Here is a 23378-nt window from a genome sequence, read left to right on the forward strand (position 1 = left end):
GTCTAACATGATGTTGTGATCAATGGTGTCAAAAGCAGCACTAAGGTCCAGGAGTACCAGGACTGAGCACATGCCTTCATCAGCAGACATTAAAAGGTCATTGGTGACTTTAAGTAGGGCAGTCTCAGTGCTGTGGTACTTCCTGAAACCAGAATCAAATATTTTGTTATTTTTCAGTACAGTGAGCAGCTGTTTGGACACAATTCTTTCTAGAATCTTTGCAATAAAAGGCAGTTTTGAAATTGGTCTAAAATTATGTGGGAGGGAGGGATCTAAACCAGGTTTCTTTAAAAGTGGGTTCACGCAAGCCGTTTTAAAATAATCAGGGACACAACCAGTAGATAGGGAGCTGTTGAAAACAGAGATCAAATGGGGCCCAAAAGAAACTATTACTTTCAGTAAAAACTTTGTAGGTATTACATCAAGTGGGCTGGAGGACACTCTCATTTGTGATACTGTTTTTAAAAGCTCAGACAAGTCGATGGGATAAAACTGGTTAAAACTCTCTTGTTGTAATGGTAATGGAGGCTCTGATTGACACCACCTTATTGGTAAAATAAGATAAAAACAATTCACAGTCATCATTACTTCCAGCTGAGGCACAAGGACGGGTTGGGTTTACCAGCTGATCCACAGTCTTAAACAGAAAACTGGGATTGTGTTTATGTGTAGTAATGAGTTCAGAAAAATAGTGTGTTCTCGCATCCTTAACCATGTTATTGTAGTTAATTAATAAATCATTCAGACTGAGGTAATGGACTTGGAGACTGGTGCATAACTATGCGATTACCTCTGAACCTCTATGAACAATTCTAATCTGGTTTCCGTCCTTGCCATCGCACCGAAACAGCTCTGGTAAAAATCACCTTCTTCTTATGGCAGCTGATTCCGGACTACTAACTATTCTCATCCTCCTTGATCTGAGTGCAGCCTTTGACACCATCTCTCATAACATCCTCCTTGACAGATTAGTCTCTATTGATACTGATACACCCTTGGACTGGTTTAAATCATATCTCTCTGGCCGCACACAGTTCATCCAACTCAAACATTTCAAATCAGAGCTATCCCCTGTCACTACTGGTGTTCCCCAGGGCTCTGTCCTGGGGCCCCTTCTGTTTATCATCTATCTACTCCCTCTTGGCCATATCTTCCGTAGAATTTTACATCCATTGACACCCAGCTATACCTGTCCACCAAACCAAATCGCGCCCACCTACCTCCCTCTCTGATTGCCTAACAGAAATCAAATCCTGGTTCGCTTGCAACTTCCTCAAGCTTAACAGTGACAAAACCGAGGTTCTCCTCATTGGCACCAAATCCACTTTGACTAAATCTGACAGTGTTTCTCTTACCATTGACAACTCCCGAGTTCCCCCCTACCCTCAGTTCAAGAGTCTGGGTGTGATCCTCGACAGCACACTTTCATTTCAAGCTCACATTAATAATGTCACTCGGTCTGCATACTTCCATTTACGTAACATTAATCGCGTCTGACCGTCTCTCTCACCCACTAGTACAGCCATTCTCTTTCACACACTGGTCACATCCCGCATTTATTATTGTAATTCTGTTCCTCTCAAATCCATACATAAACTTCAACTGGTTCAGAACTCTGCTACCCGTATCATCACCAGAACCCCTTCTATTAATCGTATTATTCCTGTCCTTCAGCAGCTTCATTGGCTCCCAGTTAAATACCGCATTGATTTCAAGACTCTGCTCCTGACCTTCAAGGCCATTCACAACCTCACTCCTCTGTACCTCACTGATGTCCTTCATATTAACAACCACCTGTACTCTTAGGTCTTCTTCTTCTATTCACCTCACTGTACCTCCTGCTCGTTTGACCACTATGGGGTTCAGAGACTTCGGCCGCTCAGGGCCTCAGGTAAATTTCAAAATGCTATAGCTCTGATTCACACCTCTGTGTAAATTCTAATAGAAACTTATACAGGAGACTGTGTTTCTAAAATGAGGAACATTGTAGATATCACTTTGATGTACGAGACAGTAAACTCTACTTGCTGCACCTTTAGCCCTGTATTATGATGTTTCCTAAACACAAGAATGTGCTTGGAACATGAGAAAGTGTTGGATGATGTAGGCAGTCCCAACACTTCTGAGATATGCTCACTTCAATAAGGCATCCAAGTTTGTGGTGTGTATCCACACACACACACACACACACACACACACTTAGCCATAACACGTCTAAGTGCTGTTTGAACATACTAGGCGAGAGCCTGGGAGAATGCAGCCACTGCCAACAGTCTCTGGCTGAAGTGTGAAGTCATGAAACCAAGTGAGTGAGATTTACAGCTTTGCACACTCAGACTGCTGGGAGGACTCAATGTTTTTGTGGATCATCTCTTGTCCTCCACAGCTATTAGACATTACAGTGACTTCAAACACTGCATGTGAAAATGAAAGACAAAGATACCAAAGATGCTTGATGGTCTGCAGTCACAGTGTCATGATTTTTTCTCCTCTAAGGAATGTGAAAGAACACCAGAGCTTCAACCAGGCCCCTGCTGATCTACTACAACCTTTATCAGTCCCTCAGGGGCCCTGGTCTCAAACATCTCCATTAGTGGGAGTGGAATGTCACTCCCGTCCCATTCCACTCTCCTAAAAAAAATATTCCTGTCCTATCCTATGCTGTTCTTGATAAAAAAAAAAACATCTGCAAATAACCTTTATTCATATTAGAACTGTCTCTCATCTCGCAGTCCCTCGTCCTGGTCCAAGCAATTGCTGTGGGTAACAATACTTTCCAATGCTCTGCCACTGGTCTCTCCCCCTTCCAGTGCTCACGGAAGTTATCAGCCTCCCCTCTTTACAGAGCAGGAACGGGAGGCTAGTGTTCATCTGTCAGCACCGCCACACCTGGTTGCAGACCCGGTCCAATCTTCTCTGCACTGCCACCTCCTACCAGAGGAGCGTCAATCAAGCTGCATTCCTGCCCCCCAATACATCCCTGGCTAGAAGGTCTGGCTGTCCACCCAGGACTTACCCCTGAGGGTGGAGTCCAGGAAGTTGGCTTCGTGGTTTGTGGGACCCCTCCCCACCTCTGGTGAGTCAGAACTGAAAAACCTTCTTGGATGAGAGGTGAAATGTCTTCGAGTATCTTCAACCAATTTCAGTAGCCTTTCATTTTAACCCACCTTGGATAAATATAACCTGGATAACTCGTTAACCCAGCAGCAGTTTGACTCCTCCATGAGGATCCATCTGCTAAACATGGACTTTAATCTTACCTGCTGGTCTGTGATTCATGCTTTCCCTTCCATTTCCTTCAAACTTGTCTTTATTCTGAGCTGTTCCTACTGATTTATTTTTTCAAAAAGAAAACACTGATTCTTTGAGCCATTTTTGTTCTATAATGACCAGGATCTTTGAAGGACCACAAATTTTCTGGGTCTAACCAGGCACAAGGCAGCTTCCATTAGAGCTAAAATGGTCTTCATGTTTACATCATGAGCCACCATCATGACACCCATCCCCTACACCCCAACACCAAAAAACCCACACACTCAACACTTTAACCACAACCTCTGAAGGGTATTTTGATGCCATTACACTTCTAAGGCCATTTTACTTCCTTCTTATCTTATTTTAAAATGTCCATCCCATTTCTCCACATTTTCATCTTTTATTTCATGTATTTTTATCTGTTTTTTATTTTTTCTTTGGCTAGCAAAATGGTGACCAATAAGAGCACAATTGGACAAGCTCTGTCCAACCTCCCTCATCTTTATCGACCTCCACTTCAAAAGCGGGAGTACAGTTTGAACTCTCTGCCTGTTTGCACAGACAAGCTTCTTTTAGGTCTCCTTTGTGTCGCTTTGCCATAAAGGAGGCCATGGGGGTTTCAGAGAGAGAGAGAAAGAGAGAAAGAGAGAAAGAGAGCAAGAGAGCAAGAGAGCAAGAGAGCAAGAGAGAGAGAGCATTACCTGCTCCCAACTGAAACTGGATGAGAAAGAACTTTTATTCTACACTTCAAAGAGCCAAGAGACAAAAAACTCTTCTTCAAACACCTCTATTCATTGGCTGACTAAAACGGACTGAGGAATGGGCTTGTGTGTGCGCGTGTTTGTGTGTGTTTATACCTGGTCACAAGCTTCTTTGCAAGGCGACAAGTTGGCAACATGGTGGCAACAGGAGGGATCTGCAGACAGATGAACCACGTTAGTTGTGATGTAACAGTAAAGTATGTCTATAAGTTGCTGAGATACTTAACTTTTTAAACTTTAAAATGGATGAAAGCTTAATTATACCCTGATAATCATTTTATATCAATGTCTTCGTTCAGCCTGACATCGTGTTCTTGTCAGCAGGTTTCTGTTTGGGAAAGGGTCATTTTATTTCGTTTTACCCTAAACAGTAATGACGAGTGATGTGTCTATCCTGCCAACATTACTATGGTAGCCGTTTCTAGGATCAGTTGACTTAAAAAATCAGCTCACCACTCATAACTGACCGCAAACCATGAGAGCAGGGTTATAAAGTAGATAGTGCAACACAACTAATCTAATAATAAGTTCAGCACTGTTAGGATAGTTTGGGAAACTATCAACATTGGCCATTTCAATGTTGCCTGAAACGCTGTACCAGATTCTGTCTCCTCAGAGACGGCACCACAGGGAAACTTGGGAAAACCGTAGTAGTCTTCGTTCAGACACTGACTGTTTGATAATTATGTCTTTGTGGCAAAGACATAATTATCCTCTGTACACAGAGTTGCAAGGCGAGATTTAAATCATCCATATAAATAATATGAACTTGTCTCATGGCTAAACAGAATAATAAACACACACAGACAGGAGACATTGGCTGGCAGCACAGCTCCAAACCACAGCCCAGCCCAGGGTTCCAGTAAGTGACTTGGCTCAGTTTGTTGTGAAATTGCTTTCTCCTCCACATATGTGGACCTCACAACACTTTAACACAGTGATGCTGAGCTGGACTCTTTCAATAAGGAATAGAAAGCTTCTGGGGTAAACTGTATTTAAAAGAGTTTGCCAATGATTTAGCATTGCACTCCTATGTCTTTTCTCACAAACTGTTTTGACAGGTCATTGCTGATGACACACTCCACTTGATCTCAGCAAGGTAAAGTGCCTCCAACTCTATCTGATCACTGAAAAATAGCCTATACATATAATCCGAGTTTAACTTTGCTTACATGACCTATAAGTTGGTTTCTTGGAAATGCTATCTCTGTGCACGGATGGAGTGTGGTTTAACCGTGTCTAAGGCAAGACAAATGAGAACTAAAACCAGACAGAATGTTCCAGTAGCTGAGGACTTAACAGAACACACACAGCTACACTCAACGTTTCTGCCTAGAGACAGAGAGACAAATAAGTTGTACTCCAAATGCACTGAAGGTATTAAGGTCACACAGTGAGTTGTTCTTCTTTGCTTGATGATGCATTTGTAATTAACTAAGACTTCTGACTACACTTGTCTCTGACTACTTGATCAAGCAAGATTTATCTAATAATCATTTATATTGTTTATACTCATTGACAGATCTAGAGTTTAGGAATGACTTTGAATCATTTTGTCCAGTTCAGCTCAAAGATTCATATTAAGTAACGCTGTAGTTTGCTCATTCTTTTGAAAGCCACGGGATCGCATTACCATTTAACCTGCACCTGTGAAACTAATGTCTTTGCGTTTCTGTTGTCAGATAGCTGCACCAGAATAAAAGAGTGGTTGGACTGAGGGTAATAAATGCTACATGCTTACCAAGGCTAAGGGTAAATCCTGGGCACCCTTATTGAGCACCCATAAAGCTGGATAGTTAACACTAAACAGTTCAACATTTGATGTGATTAGTAAGCGTGGGAGTCTTTGGGAATGTGATGATTCGATTCCATTACGATTCTTGGTGTCATGATTGAGAATTGATTCTCGATAACATAAATACAAAGGGGAGAGCAGATTCAGGCTCTTACTCCAGCACTCCATGCACTACCAATAACTCCATACACTCTTGTTAAATGTTGTGTTTTTTTTGTAAAATTGACGTAGCTCAGTGTGTACTGGAGTTTGGGGAAAAGAAAAGAAAGGAAAATTCACTGTGCTGTTACTAATGTTGTCTCCAGGAGTGAAAAACACCAGTTTCCAGTTACTACCAGTGAAGCACATCAATATCCACAATACTCTACAGCCGCAGGGATTTTGAAATGAAACAGACTACTAGCTACTAAAGTTCTGTGAAGAGTTGCAATGTGTTGCTTGGGCCGCCTGTTTGATAGTGCTCAAATTCGATTATTCTCGGACTGATGGGGTATGAAAAGATTTAACATAATTTTTTGTCATGCAAAGCTAATTATTAAGCTATTTAACCCAGAATGCATCCAGGGTTGAAAGTGTTCTAGTTTTCACGACTTCTAAAGACATTTTTAGTACCACACAGAATGCAATTAAATAGGCTAGCTGTTTCGTGGTAATACCAGCTAAAGAATGAAAAGTATGGTGAAAAACCAGTAGGGATGATATGATACTGGAACAGTAATTCATTTCTTAAAGATGTAATTAAGCAATAGCTCACAACAGGCCATGGTATACGCTTATTATATCACACTCAAGGGGCATCGTTCAAGACCTTAATAAATACAGTTTTTTGAGGAAACTGATTTAAATTCAGACACTCTGCTTTGACTATGAACTACAAAATAACTCTAGTAGGAGTACCCTGTAAACATCCAGGTGCTGCACTTTGCTCTACCTGTTTGAGTGGCAGCTTTTTGTGTTTCGACGTAACTTAATGATGTGCATTAAGTTATTGTTATCTTTGAAACAATTCAGAATCGTATACAGCAGGAATCGTGGTTCTTATGTGAAACATCAACATCTGTAAACATCACTAATCAAAACATTGTCCATCCATCATCAACCGCTTATCCTGCGTTCTGGGTCGCGGCGGGCTGGAGCCAATCCCAGCTATACATCGTTATTGATATATAATTATATCCTTATTGTTATTATATTATATTGTAATTATTTAAAACAAGTGTACAAAATGGATCTAGATGAGAGATTAATGAGTAGGCCTTAAATTCTGCTGTATCCATGTCGCTTCCAGTCCCTTCTGCCCCACCAACCAGCCTGCAGCCTCTTTGTCACCCTCTCCCCTATTGACCACTGCTGCTGCCAGCAGTGGTCAATAGATTATGAGACTTAAGGGAAAGTGAGTGTACTTGACAGGCTTAGCACAGGCGATGAAAACCATAGCACCCACTTATCAGTATGTTCATGTGTGGGAAAGTGCACAAGTGACTGCATTTGTTTGTGTGTGTGTGTGTGTGTGTGTGTGAGAGAGCACACTCCGGTGCAGTGTCTTCAGCTGTTTCTGGATTCCATCACTGGGTCTGTTACACTCATCTTTGATGCTCTAATGATAAGCGGGCTTGCACTCTGATGTGATGTGGAGAATGGGCAAAATGAAATAATGATTGACATGAATAATTGACATGAAACCTGCTCTGTTTCTATCTGCAGATCATCTATCGTGCAGGCTGATTGATCTTTAAATCAGTATTTTGTTAGATATCATATTACTTTTCAAGATTTTTAAAGCTGCATTAAATAATGTTCGTGTCCACTGGGGGCATAACAGGTTGAAAACAACATCTGAAATTTGGTAAAAGTTTGATTAATAGCCCAGGCTTTTATTTGCTAAAATCACTGAATTGACAATGCCTATATTTGGGACAGGCCTTTAACTCCTTTCACACAAAACTGAAATAGGCTACTATGAAACAGTTTATTTATTTCAAACAGAATATTACTATATAGTATAGTATAGTATAAAAATTATCAAATTATATCAAATACATGACATTCATTTGATCTAGCTCCGACAGATGGATTATGGCCTTTTATTTTGTAGGCAGCAACATAACAAAGACGACAACACGGTGCAGGATGAGAGAAGTGTAACAGAACTTAAAAAGCTGTTTTGATTATTTTGATCAGCGGACTCTTACAGACTAAAGGAATTGAAGAACTTCAAAGTAGTACAAGATGGGATGACCCAAGTACTAATTTGGATTCCCTCGTTTGAAACGAGAGTAAGCCAAATTAATTCCGCTTGTGTTTAAACATTTATTTAGGCTACATAAACAGTCCACTCTATTAAAGAGGCTGCCGATGAGTGAAAAGTAATATGACATTTTGTAAATGACAATAAAATAGAGTTATTTTTCCATAACGTGTTTTTACAAGCAGCGCATCACATCCACACGCTGGCGCATAGTGTTTGGCTCGATAAGGCAACGAACATGTGATAACAATAAATGAAACTATGCACTCGTATTTGCTCGACTGACGCATTGAAAACGGCATCAGTTTAAATGTAATTTGTCCTCCTGTTCACCTTATTTATGAGAATAAATTTCAATGCATGCAAGTATTAATTAATATGATTCCGGATTAAACTTTCCAACATATTTGAGGTGTTCTTTTGCAGAAACAGATATCTCTCGTTTGTTTTTATTGTTTATGTTTAAATTTTTTTATTGCGCTCTTCATTGAAAATCAAGTGTATGATTATTTAGAAAGGCTTTAAGCCTATAATACTCAGAGGTAATATTTAAATTTATTTTACACAATTCATTTCAAACAGTTTCATCCTTCTGCCATGTGAGTCACCGTTTCTCATTTCTCCTCTTTATGTGTGTACGCATGGTTCAGAGTTTACTTACAGGACCGCACATTGTCCCGTCAAGTTTGTTTTTTATAGATCACAACCTTTGGTTGGGAAGTGGCGTCCGCACGTTTACAGCCCTGTTTTGTATTTACGCATCAACTTATAAAGTTTTTATGAACATGTTTCAAATATTACTTATTTAGTCATCCAGCAGACACAAAACAACATTATCATTCATTTGCAGTCATGTTGGGTCATGTCCAGCTGATGAATGTACAGTAGGTCCAACATTCACTCTCTTTTACCTCTACCAACTGCTGAAAAAAATGTCTGGCTTTAGTCGCCAAATGCTCCACTGTGTTCATCAGCTAGTCGCTAACTGTATCTGTCTGCAGTTTGGTGCAGGGTAGGTAGTGTACGGTGGGTTTATCAGAGCTGTTTCACTGAAAACAGCTGCCGGATGAGAGCAAGGGGTATGCACTGTAAAACCAAAACTAATGCTCTGTAGAGCTCAGGGGAACTGCACAGTGGGGCGATAATCTTCTGTGGGTTTGTCACAATAAGCAACACCGGTCACATTATTCATTTAATCTATTTAAATATATAAACTGCAATATTATTATATTATTTAAATATTGACATCTTTGAATTACCATTATTCTGTATTTTGTAATTTCACATTTGTGTAAACATAACTATTATGTCAAATTGTGTTATTAAACTGCCATTTTAATGGCTTAAGGAGACTTAACCAGAAAAATCCCAATACTGGTCAAAAGACAAGGCAAATCAACATACAGCAATTATTTTAGCCTTGACACCTAGAAATCAGCACATATTGTAGGACAGATACTGCGACAACCCACTGGACAATAAGGAGACAATGATTCCAGTCGCATCAAGGCAACTACCAAAGCCTTGCAAGAATACAAAACTGCATGGCTTTAGGGATGGCAATGTTGGCGCCTCAGTTGCTCGGTCTACCACTTTGGTCCAGACTATAACATCTCAACAACTACTGGACAGTTTGAGATGAAATAGTGTAGACATATCCCCTGGCATGGAGAGAACTCTGTTGAAGTTTGCGGATGATAACCCCATTATCGGCCGGATTTCAAACAGCGATGACACTTCATATCAGGAGGAAATTGATAATCTTGCAGAGTGCTGCATGACATGGTCATCTCACATCTCCACGCTGGTCAAGAAAGCTCAGAAATGACTGGCTTTGTTGAGGAAGCTTAAGAAGGCCAAATTCCCGTGCCAAGTTCTTGTCAGCTTTTACAGAGGAGCAATAGAAAGCATCCTGACTGGAAATATCACAAACTGGCATGGGATGTGCACGGCCCAGGACCAGAGGGCTCTGCAGCGGGGTGATTAAAACTGCTCAGAAGATCATTGGTATCCATCTCCCGAGAATCAGTGATATCGGTGAGGTGAGGTGTCTGCAGAGCCCAAAGGATACTAAAGGACAGTACACACCAGCCACAGCCTGTTCACCATGCTGCCTTCTGGGAAGAGATATACAAGTTTCTGCTGCCGCACCTGTGATGATAGTTCATTTCTGTTTACCATTTTTCATAATTCATTCTGTATTAATGTATATTGTATCTTTAATCTTGAGAAGCTGCAGAGCTGCAGTCTCTATTCATTGAACTTACACTGTAAATTTCCAGCTAAACTGAGGCTTTTAGAAGACTCTTTTCTCTCTCTCTCTCTCTATCCCCTGTAAATCACCGGTCTTGTGTGAGTTTTGCGTGCATGCTGTGCTGCCGACAAATGCGTGCACGTCGCGTTTCCTCGCGGGTCTATTTCAAGTAGCCGGCTATTTAAAAACAATATAATATTCTTTGTGTGGTTCATCAACGGTGATGAATTATTCGAAAGTCCCACGAGGTGCGGACACCTCGGCACAACACCAGTGAAGCCGGGGCTCGGTCTCTTCAGCAACTGTTCCTCTTCCGCCACCACACACACACACACACACACGGTACGCCTACACATGCGCACTGACAACCCAGGGTTAGGGTTACAATTTTGGATTTATTCACGCACTTCAAAAACATTTATTGAAAGTTTTATTCTTTTTACAAATTTATTTACAACATTAAATGCTGAAATGTATATTGTAATAGGCAGTATATTAAGTTATTGGGAGAAAACTGGTAGTTCTATGTAAAATCAGACGTTGAGCACCCCCATATCCCAAAATGGCATGATCCTTGTTTCACTGCGAAGCTTCCACTATGAGATTGACAGCTGAATCAGGCTCTGCCCATCGAATCTTCGACTATTCGGGGTCAGCCTTATTGTCTACTATGTAGCAGAAGGGAGTTAAAAACTCAGTTTCACTCTATAACCGGTTATATTGTGACTATAAACCTACCTACCTATATATGGTCCACTGAGAATGAATCCTAATGACTTTGGTGATTCCCTGGCTTTCAGGTCAAGATTTAAATTTAAATCATAATCTCCTTGCCCCATCCCTCAGACCACTCCCTGAAAACCAGTGACATTGAAAGACAAAAGAGTTTAAAAATTAACTAAAGAAATTTTCTTTTTCAGCAGAACTTTCTAAGTCAAAATACCACCTTTTTCCAGTACCAGTGTTTCAATGCCAGTGTTCCCTTTTTCACTTCATGTTTTGCTTTCAGTGCAAACAAAATCCTGGCGCCATGGCGGACCGACAAAGCCTAGTGCCAGCATGGCTAAAAATCAAGTGTTGTTGACCTTTATTGCTGATTTCGTAAATCTGTCTGTGTACTTCATGACCTGAATGAACTGAGAAACTGAGAACAAATGAACTATTTCTCTCTCTCTCTCTCTCTCTCTCTCTCTCACACACACACACACACACACAGAAACAGCTTTTCCAAACAATGGCAGGTGACATAATAATTTGAGGGAGGGGGAGGGATTATGGAGGCCATTCAGTCATGTACAGTATGAGGCCCCTGGCTGGCTGCTAACGAGCTCTGGCCCCATTCTGCCTCAGCATAGACACAGGAACCCCCCCCTCAGCTACACTGTTACATTCAGTCACTGGAACGAAGCACCGTTTGGCCTCTTAGCAATTGTTGAAGTTCATTCACTCATCCAAATTACTGTTTACAGTTTCTTGTATACAACTATACAAAACACTGTCTGGATACTATCAGTCGAGAGTGCTACTCATCAGTGAGGACAGTAGGAATGCTTTCTATTGCTCTTCTAGAAGACACAGGAATTTAGCCTTCTTAAGCTTCCTTATCAAATACATCATTCATAACAGTGACATTTGAATGAATGTTTATTAATTCTGTTTAAACCCAATATTTTTGTTTTGTCCGAAACTTCTGTCAGTTATGTTGGGTCAAGAAACACAAGCAATCAGACGCTCAGACAGGATCATCATGCAGATCATACGTTGTACACACCAGAGATGCTCATAAGTCTTTGAGCTAGGGTCCAAGTCAAGTCTTGCGTGGTTTTAATGAATGTTGTATCACCTGCTGCGTTCAAGCCAGACTCTTTATAAAACTGCTTAGCTATAAGGGATTCTGTAACGTTAATCTGTTTTTCACTTACAGAGCACAACCAATGTACACAATGTAGCCTAATGCGTCTACAACTAATGCCAGCTTATAAACTACTGTAAGTCAACACATCCCCCAGACTCTCAAACTCAGTGTACCATTAACTAAATAAAACTGTAACGTTACATGATAATCAATAAACCTGTAACCTGTTTGCACCCAGCGATAATAATTAACCTGATGGCAGCCAGCAGGACGTAAATGGTTACGTTAATTGACCACCACAAGTTTGGCCTCTGTTTGTTGTCCTCTCTCACGCATGGCCATGCGCAGCTGATACTACGTGTTACGTAGGAAGGTTATAGGTAACGGAGGGAGGGGAATAATGGCAGGCTCATCAGACGTTTCTTAAAAATAAACATTGTTCACGAGTCCCGCACCTCAAGTCCGAGTCAAGTCTGTAGTCTTTTGAGTCCAAGTCTCTAATTCGAGTTCCCATCTCTGGTACACACAAGGTAAAACTATGAAACCTGTAAATAACAATTTACACACTGACTAAGTAGTTCCCCTTGTCCAGGGAAAAATGGTATGTCAATAAATGATGAAACTGATTATCAAAAATTTATCATTGGATTCAATGTGACAAGTGGGGCCGGACAGGCCTCGCGCTCACAGTGGTGATTCATAAACGCTTCAGGGATCAATGGCAGATGACTGATACACACCTGTTTTTATGTGCATTTTCAGTTTGTGTATAAAATATAAATATAAATGTGACAAAGTACAAACTGACTGGAAACTGATTTAGCAACTAAATCATGACACACATGAAACATGTGAATTTAACATCACTTGTCACTTCAAAACCTAAAAAAACACACACACCTTATTCCAGAGAGAAAGAGATAAGGCATTTGTCTGCAGGAGGTCTGAGAGCTCTGCAGGGAACATGTGGCCAAACTGTGGGCGGTTACTCTAATCACTAGGGGGTAAATGTGTCTTTTGTGTCTGCCCCATCTGCAAATTACATTAGCAGTATTTTTCCCCCCCTTGTGGTCAAATTGAGTTTGCAGCTTCAGTATAAGCATCAGTCCCACCATTATCTCAACACATGCATGCCAGCATCTGCACCGTGTGTGTGAAGACATGTTAAGAATCCAAAACCAACATCACAACCAAACAATATTCCATCTAAGAGACAGCAGAGAGAAAGAAACAGAAAAAGCATCTTCTGACTGGAAGTAACATTCACAGTGCATGAGAAATCCACATTAAGCTAAGTGAGCGTTCGGGGCGGTGAGTTTACATACAAAGTCAATGCAAAGATGCGCAGAGCCGCGATTTTCTGTCGGGCAGCGCGAAGCGACGCAAAGGCAACGCGAAGGCCTTCGCATGAGTTGAACATTTCCAACTCAAACAAATTTTCACGAGTTCTAATCGCCTTCTCGCGTTGTGTGTGAACACTTGCAGCGAATGTACTCGCGCGAGGAAAGCGTCGTGAGGATTAAATTCGCGTTTGGTCTGAAAGCACCATAAGTCCTCAGTGGAGTTGATGGTGACGTGGATGTGGTGTAAAATGGTGAACGCGGCCAGCTGGTGGCCATCTATAAGCCAAACTAGATGCAGGAGAATCACTCCAGTGTTGGGAGAGAGAAAAATCAGCTCTGTGATGGTTCCTGTGGGGGAAGATGGGAATGCAACAGATTCTGTCTTTGTGAAATTGCATGAGATGTCAGATTCAGATTTTACATCAATAGATTATATCAGGTTAGTTCTTGGCTTCTTATATACTACCAGTAAATTAACCTAAGACAAATAAATAATATTTTAATATAGAAATAAATTAAAATTGTTTTAAAGATGTCATATTATGCTTTTTGGCTTTTCCCTTCTCCTTTATTGAGTTTTGAGTTTTTTGTGCATGTACTAGGTTTGCAAAGTGAAAAAGCCCAAAGTCCACCCCATGGGGATTTCCCATCTCCCACAGAAAACTCTGCTCTGAGCTGCTTGAAAACATCTCATTTGTAGTCCAACCTTTTCTTCCTCTTTCTGGTGAAGTCACTGCGAAACACGCATCATAATGCTCGCCTAGCGACTACTCCGACACACCCTCAAAAACAGATTAATAACTCACCACTCTGAAACTTGCTCCAGTCCTTGTTGCTACGCTGGTACGGGGAACATGTACAGCTTAACCAAAGCCGTGTTTACCGGCTTCTCACGACCTGCCCTACTCTGCTTCCAATTGGCTAGTAGTCCTTAACTAGGAACTAGGAACTTGCATGTGCAACTCACAACAAAGATCCTGTAGAGGCAAGATGTATCACTCCATAACTAAAACAAAGCGTTCAGCAAACAGGTTGAAAAGAGGAGCTGCAGCAATTTGCAGTATGACCAAAAATATGGTGTTTTTTGAAAATGAAACCATGTAAACCTGTTCTGGTCATCATCAATGACATCAAAGTAAAATTAATAATACAAAAAATCTTGAATCTAAACAATTCTATGGTAGCATTTGCATGCATTTTTGTTTGTGTTTGTCACACTTCTGGTTTTACCTCTGTCTTCTACAATGTAATGTGATGTGATGTAATGTTATAAATAAATACAAAAAAACTGAAACTTCTGAAGCGTCTAGAAATTGTAATTCTTACAGCGTGTTAAGGCATTAATAATGTTGTTTAAACCAATGCTCTTGTGATTTCAAATTAATTGATTTAAAAATGTCCATTATTCTTACATGCAGGTCCTCTTTGCAAAAGCCTCCATAACTACAGAATAACTTTAATTAGTTAAATCCAGAAGACGCTGTACACAATTTGACATCAACATTTATAAAAAAAAAAAAAGAACTACTACTTGACAACAGCTCTGATTTACAGCACACGTTGACAGTCAGCCACAGTCCAAATGATTTACTGAAAACTGAAAGGCTCCAAAAAAACATCCACAGCGCTGTTTGGCATTCCTTGCGTGTTGATTCCCACAGGAATAAACTGATATCTGGCTTCCTCCTCCTCTACCACAGTTTGTCTAGTAGGGCCTCTCCTCTCGTCTGGCCTGCCAACCTGGTGTGGCACCCTGGCTTTCCTGCAACAACGTTTCTGATGGACATCCATTGAGCAGGACAACAAGGAGTTTTTCCCCGCCTGCCATGTCTGCTTCCAGCACAAGAGCTCCTGTACTGTGCTCCAAGGTAACCAACCCCCTGTCTATTCAGACCAAGAACGGGAGGCCAACATCCCTTAGTTCTAGGCTTTCATTCGTGGCCGCATCTAGATGCTGGATAATGCCCCCCCCGCCCCCCAACACAAACAACTTTCCAACTTCCAACTTGGGGGGGCTGTGTCTGACCGACAATCAGACATTCACACCCACTTCTTGGTCAGTTGTGTGGAGGTTGTTTCTCAGCTCTTTATTATTTTATTTTTGATACTATTTGACCTGAATGAAATGATTGGCCGTGCTTATTACAGTCCTGCTACAGATACTGGATTTTTAAATGTATGTGTCTATAACATTTATTGACTGAAGAGAATGTAAAGATGTAAAGAGAATATAACAAAATAACTTCTGAAATAAATTGCCTACCCAAGCTTTAAACATTCAAAGCTATATCAACACTTTACTTTAAAGGCCACAAGCTAAATCACATTGCTCTCAAGTGGTTCTTTATATGTTTTTATATAAATGCTGCTGGCGTTTTGACCCTCTAATAAATGTATCTTCTCCAAACTGAGATTACTCAATAATGTCACTTCACTGACAGTGATCTCACACTTGACAAAGCTACTCTATACAGACATTATACTATTTTCACATGATGAGTAGTACAGTACTTCTCATCAAGTGTAAACTGAATTTGAAACTTTGTCCCCACAGAGAAAGGCAAAATGGCAAAGAATTACAACTACACCAGGATAAAGCAGGAAAGGAATCAGAGCAGAACAAAGAGATCAAACAATAAAACTGAGGCAATGTAGAATAAAACACAGAATTGAGAATATAGCAGATTTTAAATGCACTTTGGGTTTCTGCGTACTGTTACCAGGCTTATCACAGCGTGTCCACTATTACAGAAAACTATTTTCTTCGGTTTTGTTTTCCCTCCCTGAAGTGCGACCCATCAGAGCCACTGGGCTGCCCACTTAAAATGGCCAGGATAAAAAGCACTATTCCAACTATGACAAACAATCTGGAAATAGCAGCCACGCTCATGACTGGGAGCCAGCTGCTGGGACGATAAGGAGAAGGATTTCAGTCCATCCCCCCTCTAGTTAAATGTAACATTACTCTGAGTTTCCTGCCAGCCAGTTTCCTGTGTATGTTTGAGTGGAAGGAGGGAGTGGACATAACCATGTGGCTTGGCACTCTTTTTCAGGGCATTTGCAAGTTTCAGAAAGCACTAAATTTAGCCTTTTTGAGATGAAAATGACTTTTTGTTCAACTCATTCATTTAATAGCCTTTTCTGATTGAACAGCCAAATAAAAATTGTTGTTGATGTATAAATGGGCCAGATGGTATATTAAAAGGACATCAGGAAATTAACAGCAGAGACTGGAGCAAATGTCTCTAATACTGTGTTTTATCATTCTCAGTCACACAAATATACAAAAATAAACCAGCTAAGAAAAATGGCCACAAGCTAAATCACAAAAGAAAAATTTTCAGGTTTAATATCTGGTGTGTGGCTTCATTATCCCCTTAAATACAGTACTCCAAAATGAATTTGAGCAGTTTCTCATCTGAAAGTACCACTGTGGTTTGCCCAGTTACTACACACTGGGTATATTTTACACCACTGTCAGCCATTTTCTATAGTATGGTGCATTGTTTCATGTTCTTAAATGTGTTTTTTTAAGTGTTTCCTTCCTTCCAGGCAGCTATTGGTTTAACTTCATTTCACCACAGGATTTAACAGAACTTGCAAAGACATGACACTCACAGTGTACATCATCTGCTAGTTGTTAAAATTGTGTCGTTGTCAAGTAGTGTGAAGAGCATCTTAAGTATGCACTGAAATATCACACAACAGTGATTTATATTTGAATCGTCAAGGCTGGTTTACCGGCCAGTTAGTAATTTAAATGACTGCAAATCTGTTCTCTAAACCACTTCAGCCTGATATAAACTGACAAAGCCTAACTTTGAAAATACCATTGTACCAACCAGGTACTACTGGTTATTTAATGGGTCTCTAGGCAAAATATGTCATATGTGTAGGCTGCGGAGTACACTTAATGGGTATTTAGAGGTGACAAACTCAGTGCAGTGAGGGGCCCATGGCGTGGGGACCCATATAGCTTAATCTCTGCAAGTTGATTTGAGAAATAAATAAGCAACAGCGAGGCAGGAAAACACATCTACTAGCTTTAGCTGTCAGTCAGTACTCAACTACTATCTGGCTTGAACAGAAGCTAGATTCTTACACAATTCCCTCGCTATCTTTTAAAACACGAGAACAACACAGCAGCTTTTCTGTCCATAATAACCCATCTTAGCAAAATGCCAGCCGTTTTTATTTTTTATTTTGGCTAACATTAACTCACAAAATGAACTTTAATTGACTACAGATGCTATAATCTAAAACGCAGCATTGATTCTGCTCTTGATGTTATTGGGGACAACTGGCCACAGGCAGGCCTCAGTGAATGGACATTTTATATAAATGTCAGAAAGGATATGTTCACATCAGCCAGAAAGAGCAATGAGACTGACACAGAAAACAGTGAAAACAGTGAATATGGACTTTTTCACGCGTTGCACACTAACACGCAGAGCAGAGAAGCCTGCTACCACTTTCCTTCCTGCATTCCTCAGAGCCGCTGCAGACTCCGTGGGGGGAGAGTTTAATGGATAGAGGTCAAAGGTCACTTCCTGTGCATTGATTAATTGACATATGCCACAAGCATCAAAAAATGGACAGAGCATGTTTGGTAGACAACAACATCTTTTTTATCTTTGCCAACATTATTAGCTCAGAGTTTTGTGGCACAAAAATGGTGGAAATATTTCTGAAGCTTTTCACACTGCGAGGAATGAAATTCAGGGTTCATATACATGTTGACCAATAAATTTCCATTTTTCAAGACTTTAAACCAAATTTTTATGACTGAACAAAAGAAAAAGAGCAGGCCCGTGTCTGCACATGATTTGTGAGAATAAAGCGAATTTAGCACCTTTAGCACCCACAGTACCTCCACAGTTAGTACTTCATTCTTGAATACAGCATCTGTCATCAACGCTTGCTTGGTAACAGAGAAGACAGATGCACTGTGTGCATCTGGTATCCTCGCCTGCATTATTAAATCTATATTTCCCTGGCAGTGTGTATTTTCTATTTAGCTAATGCAAGTGACGTAGACTCAACGCACACTAGAGCGTAGTGTATGTGGCAAAGTCTCACCACAGCATTCTATATACAGAAATATTTTATAGGCTAATAACTAATTGACAGATGTTTACTTTGGCATTAGTCAGGTGAGTGATTGGCAGAGGACAAAATAGAAGGAAAATAAACAGAACACAAGAGCACACTGCACGGTGCTGTGGGTGCAGGTTCCCCAAGAACATCTGATGTTATTTCCACTGCAGATGCTCTATCCACAACCTGGAGAGGAACTAGCAGCCAATAAATGTGTGTATTAGTATAATATAACAATAAATAAAAGGTATAATGTTCATTTAATAGTGTACTGTTAATATAATGTTAATATATAAATTATATATTGTATAGCTCACCACTGACTAGTACAATTTTAAATCCAGGTGTTCTGTTACTTCAACGTTCCTGTCTCAGAGGCAGATCAACACCAGCTCCGTAAGTTACTTCATTCAGCGCAGCGAGCCGCATATCGGCACAATCCTCCCGAAAAAAGGCAGAGTGACAGCGACTATAGACAGACAGAGCTGGAAACTCAGGTAAACTCCCACTGCAATATTACAGTAATAGTTTTATCAGCTGCAGGTTGAACTAATCCATGCTCGTTACATGATATCGTTACAGTTACTGCATTTAGCCGACATGCTACATTGTTAGCTCGCCCGCTGCTTTTCAGTAACTATCTTTACTATCTGTGAATCTGTCACCGGAGGCTCAGCAATGTCAGCACAGCTACATGTATTGGATGATAATGAAACAGTTAGACTGCAGTCAGTAACTTTACTGTAACTAGTGATAGTGGATGGCTCTTCCTCCGGGTTGTTGTGACCGTTTTGTTGCAGTGTTTTATGTTATGTGGGTCACGTTGGTTACAGCGACTGAGAGGTGGAGAAGCTATTTATCTGAGTATTGGTAAAACCACAATAAACATAAACTGAACGTTACGAAGAAAACAGCTGCAGGTCCGAACTACTGTAGCGTTAGCTGGCTGCTCCTGGCTGCATCACTATAGGATAACATTAGTAAACAAATCGCTCCACATTTGCTTTTTGCCGTTACATCCTTTATTGCAGGCTAAATCAACAGTGGGTACACAGGATAGTAACGTGGTTGCCGTTAGTTGGCTTTACTAATGCTCACTTTGTTCTTACTCGACATCATCTGAACCTGTTTGGTCTGATGGGCTTCAGCACATAAACCTTTATCGTTGTTTTGGATCCTTACGTGGAGCCTGTGTTTTGCTGTGAGCCGGTTATTTTTATGGTGTTAGTGGGCTGCATGTCGTTAGCTGCCGTGTTGTCGCTGTAGTCTGAGAGCGGCTCGGGAGCGTGCGCAGAGCTGAATCCGACCCGGAGACCTCACATTAAAAGCAGAATAGTGGTGGATGCAAGCAACGGAGAAAACAGGCGTGTGCTTCATTTCTAAGTGAATTTTGAACCCACTGACAATAAGGCAATGACAATTTGATTTATTAAAATCAAAAACTTACATATAGCCCCTTTAAATCCTTCTGCAAGTAAATGGTCTCTAATTTGTTAATGCTAAGTACTAACTCATCAATAATCATCAAACTATCAAAGCAGAACAATAAGCTCAACATTTAAGTTTGCTGTAGCACGTCAAACTTTTTATATTATTCGGCCTCATCCAGGCTGTGATTGGTCTGTTGGCGAAAGCTATATTGATGAGCACATCGACTTTAAAGTGGCCACTATTACAAAGAATTTATGGTTTACATAACTTCTGTTATCAACTGGCGTTTTATAAAAATAAATAAATGATAAGAGACGGCTTTTGTTTTAGCTTGTTCGGAACAATTTGCTATTAGCTTAATAGGACAAAGCAGGTGGAAACATCGCTTTACTACTTTTACCCTTCACTTCACTTGGTTCACTGTCTCCACCGCCGCCTCTGCTGTCGGCTGTGTACTTTTACATGTTTTTCATGACCGTAGGAACCCTGATATTAGTAAGATCTGATAGTATCCACCATTACAAAAGTAATGTGAGAAATCAGAGTAAACAGAGTCAACATTTGATATTTGTTAACATATGAGACAATGAAAGACTTTTGTGCTTCTCTAAAGTTTCTCTCACTTCAAACAGCCTCTCTGACAGTGTTCGGTGGAAGACACTGACAAATGGAACATTTACTTGTTCCTGATACAGAACTTATATCATCTGCCAGACACACAGACTAACATCTGTGAGAGAACCATGAACAGACTTCAGGGAAATGACAGCTGTCCTGCTCTGTTTAAATACTCTCCTGTGATGGACTTGGTGAAAATATGACTTTTACACGACCCAGAGACTTTGTCAGAGAATCTGTGTGTGTGCATGTGTATTGTTTGGGAATCTCACAAAAAGTTGACTCAGTAGGACACAGCTATGAAAAACATGTACGACCTATTACAAGCCTTTACGCTGGTGGGTGTTAGGCACAGATCAGCGCAGCTGATGGTTGTCTTGGTCATGAAAACTTAATTATGATTACGGTCCTCGTAATAATGTCTTTGAATCGCAGACTGCAGCATAAATGGGAATGGTTTGTTCAGTTTGATATCAGACGTTCAAATTTGCCAGCTCTCAGATTATGGATTTTTGCCTAGCAACATAGTGCTAATAAAAATGTGCAAATGTTTTCATTGCATCTTACTTTCAGGACAACAGTATAGAGTGTGCCGTGTCTGGTGTGTGTATATATTATGTAAGGAGCTGGAGTCAGCCACATGCTCCGCAGGTCTGTACTAGGCAACATTCAGTCACACACTCCAGGCACACACCCACGAAACACCTGAATCCTATCAGAGAAAGAGCAGATGTCAAACACATACACACACACACACACACACCTCCAGCTGGTAGAGTATGTCCTGCCCCCTCATTTCATATTCAGTTAGCAGACTCAAAGGAGGATGCAGACCTGACCTACTGCATCCTGTGCGTGTAATGGGAACTGACATAATGGGGCGCATATGGTCACTCAGAGTGAGGTACAGCACAGAACAGACAACACAGAGCATTTCAGTTACTTACAGACCAGATTTTAAAGTGCTGCAGCTAGTTTGTAAATAACCTTGGGCCAAGATATGTTTCTGACCTCCTTGAAGAATATAAACCCAGTCGGCTCCTTAAATCTGTCAGAATACAACAGAGTGTAGCATGTTATTCTAATGCTTTACTTTGCCCATGTAAAGCACTTTGAATCGTCTTCTACTCTTCACAGCGAGTTGGTCCAGGCGGTGAAAAGCTACCTATTATACAGCAGCCTGAGCTCATCTACACACTTTATGGCTGACCAAAGTAATGGATCTACCCCTCAGACACCAGGAAAGACTCGCTTTCACAACAAACCCACTAGACTCCATCACACACACACAGGTTACCCATAAGACCACCTTCCTTTACGGGGAAGGCTCAGCAGGTGCAGTTAGCTTTGGGTGTTCTAACCACAGGTGGGTGAAATATTCTGGTCCATTACTTAAGCAAAAGTGCTTGTACCAACCTCACTTTGAAAATCCTCCTCTACAAGTAAAAGTTCTGCATTCTAAACCTAACTACGGTAAAAATATACAAGTAATGTACTCAAAGTAGCCATTGTACAGTTGAATGGTTCCTGTCAGCGTTTTAATTTTATATCTGATGTTTCTGGATTTAATATTACTGCTGTCTTGATGTGTATGTTGTATTTTAATGTTGTTCATTTTACAGCAATGCATCATATTCTGCAAGATCATCATTTTTGTACTATTTGAGAATCTACGGTATGTGTGTATCAAGATATTTATCGTATATTGTGGCACAGCCATATCACCGAGCCCTACCTCAACTTGATTCCCATATCAACTCAGTAAAGGAAAGATGTAATGATAAATGATAGAAGGATTTATTTGGAGTTAATCCATAGAGGTGGAGGACAAATCAGTTTACATAAGAATCACAGTTCTTATCTTCTATGATTCTGGAATTGATTAATTTACTGTTTCTCAGGCAGAGCCATGTCATGAGTGAACAGTGTAACTCCCATCTGTTAATAACTAGCTTTTTATGACAAATGTAAAACTTTGGGTTAATACATCGTGGTCATCACTCACAGACTAACTTTAGCAAAGAGGAGCGCTGAACTCCAGTTCAAGCAAACCAACCAAAGCCCATCCTTTACAGAACTTTCAGCCAAGTCTGATCAGGCAACAAAAGTAGCTCTAATTAATGGACTGCTTCATTTCAAAAGACCTGCACTAGGGTTGGGCTGATAGACGATGCCATCGTCCATCCCGATGTTTCATTGTAGACATCGCCCAACACTAACCTGCACCTGTAGCACTGTGGATGCTCTGGTTTCCCTGTTATTAGCATTGCAGCAGAGAGGATGTTATAGCATCAGTAACAACACAGCAGAGCTGTCTGACTCTAGAAAAACAGTGGTTAGTAATTTAGATTTTATTTCATTATTCTCATACAGGCAGTAGACTGACATGTTTCCACATTGTTGAATTTTCAAATGCTATGTACTCTTTATTTCTGTTCCTGTCAGACAGTAACCGTTGTTTCAGTCAATAATGTCTTAATTTATTTAGGACAACGCACATGAATCAACATTTCTGTAAAGGTGCCAGTCTAAGTCAGATGGCTAATTTTCCACCGCAGTCCTTTGGCAAGACCTTTATCAACACCATTTAGCATAGCTGCAGGTAATTCAGTGGACTAAAAACATGAGAGAATGGTTTGGTACACACTTCACTGGAGTGAAAGCCTGACAATAATAATACCCCCTTTTCTAGTGATTGAATCGAAAATGGATTCTGAAAGA

At 40.5% G+C, this 23378-nt stretch overlaps 1 protein-coding gene across 1 annotated transcript in view; it reads right to left on the reverse strand.

The window, feature by feature from the left end:
- Positions 1-23378, reverse strand: part of reck (reversion-inducing-cysteine-rich protein with kazal motifs) — a 116356-nt gene that overhangs the window by 87091 nt on the left and 5887 nt on the right. Inside the window, exon 2 of the mRNA XM_046061402.1 lies at positions 4113-4171. Coding sequence (XP_045917358.1) covers positions 4113-4171 — 59 coding nt within the window. The remainder of the gene's footprint in view (positions 1-4112; positions 4172-23378) is intronic.

Source organism: Micropterus dolomieu, linkage group LG01, assembly GCF_021292245.1.
Source record: "Micropterus dolomieu isolate WLL.071019.BEF.003 ecotype Adirondacks linkage group LG01, ASM2129224v1, whole genome shotgun sequence".
NCBI classification, from domain to species: Eukaryota; Metazoa; Chordata; class Actinopteri; order Centrarchiformes; family Centrarchidae; genus Micropterus; species Micropterus dolomieu.